This window comes from Clytia hemisphaerica, unplaced genomic scaffold, assembly GCF_902728285.1.
Source record: "Clytia hemisphaerica strain Z4C2 unplaced genomic scaffold, Clytia hemisphaerica genome assembly, whole genome shotgun sequence".
NCBI lineage: Eukaryota > Metazoa > Cnidaria > Hydrozoa > Leptothecata > Clytiidae > Clytia > Clytia hemisphaerica.
Genome location: NW_027103826.1, coordinates 346,033 through 353,088, shown reverse-complemented (window position 1 = coordinate 353,088; position 7,056 = coordinate 346,033). Strand labels below are relative to the sequence as shown.

The 7,056-nt window shown below is 35.2% G+C and overlaps 1 protein-coding gene across 1 annotated transcript; it reads left to right on the top strand.

Annotated features, from left to right (window-relative positions):
• The first annotated feature begins 2,291 nt into the window (after positions 1–2,291).
• LOC136806752 (uncharacterized protein DDB_G0286299-like) lies at positions 2,292–6,051 on the top strand. The gene is made up of 4 exons (XM_067063342.1): positions 2,292–2,396; positions 3,071–3,134; positions 3,444–3,892; positions 4,478–6,051. Exon 4 carries the CDS (start codon positions 4,660–4,662, stop codon positions 5,623–5,625), a length of 966 nt encoding a protein of 321 aa, XP_066919443.1. The 5' UTR covers positions 2,292–2,396; positions 3,071–3,134; positions 3,444–3,892; positions 4,478–4,659; the 3' UTR covers positions 5,626–6,051.
• The last annotated feature ends 1,005 nt before the right edge of the window (positions 6,052–7,056 follow it).

Below are 7,056 nucleotides of genomic sequence, written 5' to 3'. Positions count from 1 at the left end.
CTTTGTCCCGTAAAGCAAGAAAATAATTTAGCCCCACCTTATGACTATGAACCGATACAATGTTTAATAAGAGTAGGCCGACGTAAGGGATCGGAAATATTTATGAACCGGGCTAAAAATGGAAAAAATTGGATTTTTGGGATAATAAGGGCCGGTGTAAAAGGGGTCAGCGCTGAATCAGGGTCGGCATAAAAAGGGCCGATAACGCATCTTCGAAGTTTTAGTTATTGATAAAAAAACTCAAATAATTTGACCTCATTTGATTGTGGTTTATTTTGATTGGTAGTCAAGGATTAATGGTGACCAATAATATCTATGATAATTATATGATAGAAAAGTGGTTCGATTATTTTCAATACTGAATATAATTATGACTTCTTTACACTGGGCGGAATAAAAGAGATTTCCAATCCTAGTATCTTGAAAATTTTGGAAATATTTTTGAAATATGATGTCTCAATGAATTTCAGATTTTTGGAAATATAGACAAGCCATATTTCGATATTTAGAAATGTATACCGAAATATCATATTTTCAAGATATTTCCAGGATTGGAGATCTCTTATCTCGCCCAGTGTTTCTTTCTCGCAGAAGAAAGTATTCATTTTAAATTTCACGGAGAGTTTTTTTTTCAAATTCAAATGGACAATGGGGAACGATGGTTTTCTTATGCTAGGTTATTTTAGAATCCTGCGGTTTGAATTACAATTTTTAAATTGATTCAATTAATTTATATAAAGTTTTGTCATTATTTTGATATTTCTATTTTTAGAGCTTGTTTCCAAATGTGGAATATTATTGCTAATAGATGTAATAGCAAATTTCATTAAACTTAGCGCCAGAGGCTTTTCATTTGATCGATTAAAAACCCCCGGGGGGCTAGGGTTCGTTGATAATTTATCTTATCGGGGAAAACTTCGTCGGGGAAAAGTGACGAAATTTTGGACAAGTGACGAAAATTTTCCCCGGCCTTAATGCGTTTACCAACTACCAGCAAGTGAAGAATTTTTCCCCAACGAAATTTTTCACCGACGAAAATTTTTCCCGACGAAGTTTTCCCCGATAAGGTATCTACCATTAGATGTAGAAGTTTTCTTCCTAAAGTTCTGATGAAGGATGATTACGGAATTTGTCAAGACTGCGTTAAAGTTTTTACAGTGGACCCTAGCCCTCGTTTTCGGGGACTGTCAAGTCCAACCAAGCTCATTAGAAACTTATTTCAAAACTGAAAAACTGCGAAAAAAAACTAAATATTCGGCGATTCGGACTTATTTTTTCCAAAATTCGTAGCTCTCGTGAAATTAAAAATCTTTCAATATTTGTGGTGATGGCCAATATAATTTCATGCCTTTAAGGTATTCAGAAGAGCACTTATTTTTGGCTTTTCCAGTGTTTTTACGCAAAAAATGCTTCATCCACAAATTGAGTTAATATAATAAAATTTCAATTATGACAAGAAAACAATTATGAATAGGTCATCCACATATTACGAAATCAAAATAAAATAATTTAAATATATAAATATGTACTTCAAAATAAAAAGAGAAGAAGAGAAAAAAATTCTTAATAATTAATTAATAGACAAAAATGTCATATTTGTGTATAGTTGACATGACAACAACACGAATTGAGAATAATAATATGAATCTAGGCTATTCGTAAACCTTTACTGATTTCGTACTCATCCATTTATTTTTGTTGGTAACGGAGATAGTATATTTTTATCATGTACTGAAAATATGACTGAAATTGAGGATGACATTCGAGATTTTCTTTTTAGAATATAACAAAAATAATAATGGTATGATATTATGTGTATATGTTTGTCTGGATTATAATTTTTGAGGAAAGTCTGTTTAACGGACAGGTTTAGCGGACATTATTTGATTTTGAAGGGCGCGCTGATGTTTTGGACAAATTTTGAGCTGGGATTTAGATGACTGAAAGTTAAATTTTCGGCAAACTTTGACTAATTTTGTAGCGGGATCATTATTTTCTTATTTTCAATCTTTGGTGTTTTTTTCCTTATTCCCAAATAGAAGAACTAATGAAATCAAACAAGGCCGAATTATAACGAGAGAATACGAAAATGGAAAATAAAAAGAATGAATAATGAAGAAGAAGTTTGATTGTTGGCCTATTACCTATCAGTATTAGGTATAAAATAACTAAGTATACACAAAGATAAGTTTTGCTGGCATTGATATTTTACTTAGATCATGCCCACCGAATCATTGGAGTTTCCGGAGACAAATAATTGAAAAAAATCATTTAATCTAAATTCTCATTTCAGAAAAATAAAAAATGACACTATTAGCGACGCCCTCGTCCGCCCAATTAATTCCTTCCGCCCCTTTTCTTGACGCCAATTCTTCAATTCAAGATGTCAAAAGAAGGTAAGAAGTCATGGCGAGAAACAACAATTTTCCCCATAAACTTATAACTAACTGAAAAATTGTAAAAGCCACACCATTCAAGCTCCAAAGGGGCTACAAAGGGAAATTCTTGGATGGGAAATGAAGCCACTTATTTTCCATCCAAGATGTATGACCAACGTGCTTTTCACAAAACGCCGGATTGTTGAAAGTAAAATCTATCGCTAGGTTCTAAAAATTATACCGAGTGAAAACAAAACACACTTCCCTTTACATTTAATCCGTCATCAAATCAATTTGATTATTTCGTTATTCTAAATATTAAGGCTTCATTTTTCTTGCTTGTTAAAGGTTAAGATTCCACTCAATTCCACTCAATGATCCGCACATGCGCAGTGCCTATTATTGGCAAACTACCACTTCCCCTCAGACCAGTAACTTAAATGAGCTTGGCATATTTCAAAATAGGCCTTTCCATAAATTATTTTGAGAGCAACGAATGCCTCGTTTTGAGACCATTACCAAGGTGATTAAATCCCATGAATAAAGTAAACTTCTTTTAAACCCATCTGGATGGGAATCAATTACTATTTGAGAACGAGATAAAGTTGCTCATGGCGTCACTTATGAAAAGGTCTATACCAGCGAAGCGAAAAATTCTTAGAAATAACTTTCATTTTTATTTTCATTTCCAGAGAGATGTCAAAGAGTAGTATTAACATACGAAAAGTTGAAGATAAAAATGAAAACACAACAAAGGTAAGCGTATTTTGTAGTGGATGTTTGGCTGAATATATCTTATTGCTCAAGATTTCAGTTAGACGATGCTATCCTTCGTTAAAGAAATACGGAAAATATACTTGCGCGGAGTTTACTGCCGCAATGGAGGTTTATGGAAAAAAATCGGCAGTAGAAGCCAACCAAAACAAAGTTCCACAATTGTACGTAAAGGTTCTGATTGAAAAATTCAAAAGTTTACAATCCGTCCAGGATCTGTATAGGTAGACAAGATCATTACCAATAAGGTTGTTTACTAAAATAATAACAAAAACACAACATCTTTTGTAGAGAGAACCTGACACACCAAGAAGTAAGTCCGTTGCTACGCTACAGCCTTCCAAATCAAAGATGGCTACCGAAAACAAAAGCAGTCCCAATAGTGGAACTGCGACACCAACGAAAGTACCTAGCAGCCCATCGAAAATCGGCGCGTTTGGCGCGTCATTGAAAAGCAAATTACAAGCCATTAGCACACCATTGAAGACTAAAAGCGCCCCTGGTAGCCCAAAGATACCCAAAGAAGGGCGTAAAAACAGGCGAATGTCCGCAGTGACTATAGGTAGTAGTCGAAGCCTGCAAACGCCCACAATCAAAGTAAATGACAGCTCAGTGGATTTAGAGCAAGCATGGGCGGTAGCGACAACGATTAAGTAGGTCAGCCCGCCCTGGGCGGCTTACATCAGCATCTTCTTTAAAGAAACGAAAGAAAAAGAAAAAACGATCAAAAAGCGAAGCTGGTAAGAGTTTTTCATTTTCGTAATCTCTAAAGTTTCCATCCTGAAGAAAGTTAGTTGAATCGCCACCTTTTCAATCAGAACATTAAGCCTTATTCAGTTATGGCACACAAGTGTTGAGTTCAAGCCTTAGTTGGGAGTTACCACAGGAGCTCAATGATAATCGAACATTTTCTGAATCCAGGAAGGAATCGTTTCGTCTCACTACTTTCAAGTTCAATGCTATGAAAAGGGAGCCTACTTTTAGTATTTATCTCACGTTTATCGCTTCGTAGTACGAAGTATAGCCTCTTTAAGTAGTATTGCCTCTACGGTGATGAATTTTGAAATTAGCGTAGATACAGGGACTGTGTACAGACAAACTTTTAGTCTTCTCAAGCTAAATTTTGCTCTATTATGATTTTTTGAAGACGCAGTGAAGTAACAACGTCATCTAGTCTTTTAATTCCTAAAGTGGCCACCAGCCTGCGGTCAGAAAATACAGCCCCAATCAAGCAAAAATGGTTTGCCCCCCTAAGTTCAAAGGGGGTTTCATTCTACGTACTACTGACTATTTTCGACCATTTCTTGACTCTTTTTTCGTTTTAGTTCTCCAAGAGAAGAAAAAGGACAAGTGGGCGGATTACGCCATGCAATACGCCAATGATATCGAAATGGAGGGCGGAATACAGAAAAAAGATAAATGGGATGAGACGTTAAAAACTGTATTGAGGCTAGTGAATCACCACTCATGAAAAAAGCGAAAAGCAGCTGGAAAACAAACTTTAAAAATGACATACTCGACAGATGAGGATGATTCTAGCGAAAGCGAAAGTGAAAGTGACAATAGCGATAGTGACTCAAACAAAGGTAAAAAGAAGAAACAAAAAAAGACGAAGAAGAATGAGAAATCTACTAAAGGAAAAGGAGAAGAAAAGGAACAAAAATCAAGAAAATTATCAAAAAATGAAATGAAAAATATGTTCGGGGACGATCAAGATACTTCTGAAAGTGAAAGTGGTTCAGAAGACGAGGGCGACTTACATGCGCGATTATTAGCGAGTATGGAGAAAGATGTTATTCCTGAAGAGTCAGAAGAAGACTTGATAACTTCACGGAAGCCGAAAGATAATGACATTGCAAAGACTCCAGCACCGGCAAAAGCAGAGGAGAAGCCGACGAAAAAGGAGAATCCGAAACAAAAACCACCAGAGACAATAACAAACGAAGTCAAACCCAAAGTACCAGTAACCGAAAAGCCGAAACCAAAGCAAAGTGAAAAACCCGCTCCGAAAACTAAGGTAGAGAAAAAAGACAGTTTAAAAACACCGAGTCAAGAGACCACTCAAAATAAGAATTATCAAAACGGGCCTGTTGTTGATTTCCATGAACAGATACGGAAGATTAGTACTGCGCATGGTCCGCAAGCACCTGATTTGTCTCAGTTAGACATACCAGAGAAACATAGGACATCGAGTCAAAATGAGGACGATATTCATAACACTATAGATGACATTTTGAAAGAGGAACCTAAAACAGGGTCCAAGAGTCGACGTGGCTCAGCGAAAAGACCAATTTCGGCCACTAATTCAGCGACGAATGCCATGGCCGAGGGTCCTGAAAATGAAGAAGAGAAAATGAAAGCTTTAGAAGAACATATATTGGAAAATCATGGAAAACATAAACAGAAAGATGAAATGAAAAAGAAAGGGTCCGAAATTGATGATTTAATATCGGAATTGAATTTGGATACGTGATTATTATTATATAAATCCGAGTTGGAGTTTTCGATACAAAACAAGAAACAAAAGAATAGCGTAACCTCGTCCCCGTTTATAAAAAAAAAACAAAAAAACAATGGTTGTTCGTTTTGGTCATCAGAAAGATTTGACGGATATTTTGACTTTGACTATGGTGGACCTCAGAAATATAACTTGTTTGTAGTTTTTCGCCAAAATTGAAACATTTACGTTCATATAAAGATGTGTGGCTTAAAATCTCCTGGCAAAGATAGATAGCCTTAAACATACAGATTTTAAATTCAAAAAAATGCATTCACACGAATTGTATATAGCCTAGATATCAATAATTTTATTTCATTAGCTTTAAACACAGTGTTTCACTGTATGTATGTAAATGTAGTGACATATGCTGAAATGCAGAAAATATTCTAGTGACCTTTTTTCAATTTTTATCATCCTTATTTGAAAAGCAGGGCCTTAAGGGCTCTGACCATACGCAGGGCCGGCGAATCGGTTTTAAAAGTGAGGGGGCCAAATGATATAGTGACTAAGGAGGCCCCACCATGGTTGGGGCCGACGGGCCGGAAAATTTTTGAAATTATGGTACTCTAAATTGGCCTAGAAGTGGTCTAAATTTAATTTTTGTGAAGTTATTGCTATTGGAATGAAAAAATCGAAAAAGTTAGGCGTTTTTTATACTGATGATCACCAAACAACATGAAATAACAAAATGAAACCTTTAAGTAAATAGACTTTTACATGTTCAAAATTCATAAGTAAAAGTAGATTGAGAATATGCTTTAACAGTGTATACAGTAATAAAAATTAAAAATTTCCAAAGTAATTAAAGCAATGCTCTCGAGTCGACACAAACTCTCTACCAACTTCATCTAAATAAAGTTTATCCGTTTAGATTTTTATAGATATGGAGCAAAGAAAGATTGTTAAACCGTTTTGGCTTCATTGTTGAACGTAGCCAAGTCTTTTTTCTCATCCTCTCTTTCTTTCTCTCACTCTTTTTTTTTTTTGAAAAAAAGTGGGGGGGCTACAGCCCCCCTAGCCCCCCCGGTTTCGCCGGCCCTGCATAGTCAGAAAATTGATTTTAGTATCTGCACATAAAGTTATGTTTTAGATTCTTTAAAACCTTTAAAAAATAATTGCCTTTATAAATTGCTTTTTAATCAAATCCCTTAAGCGTAATTAAGAACTTAATTGCAAAAATGACGTTATGAACTTTAAAAAGACGTTAATAATATGTTGCATCACCTTCTTTTATAAAAAGTGCTAAGTTTTAATGGGTAATTAACCTTTTTGTTTCGATTTTTTTTCAACTGCCGCAAAGAATGAATGTTGTAAATTTTCGGAAAAATTTTCGAAAATAATAATCCACAAAAGTTATGGTTGTTTTTCTATGAAAAAGGGGAGGGGATTGGTCAAAAAGCACTA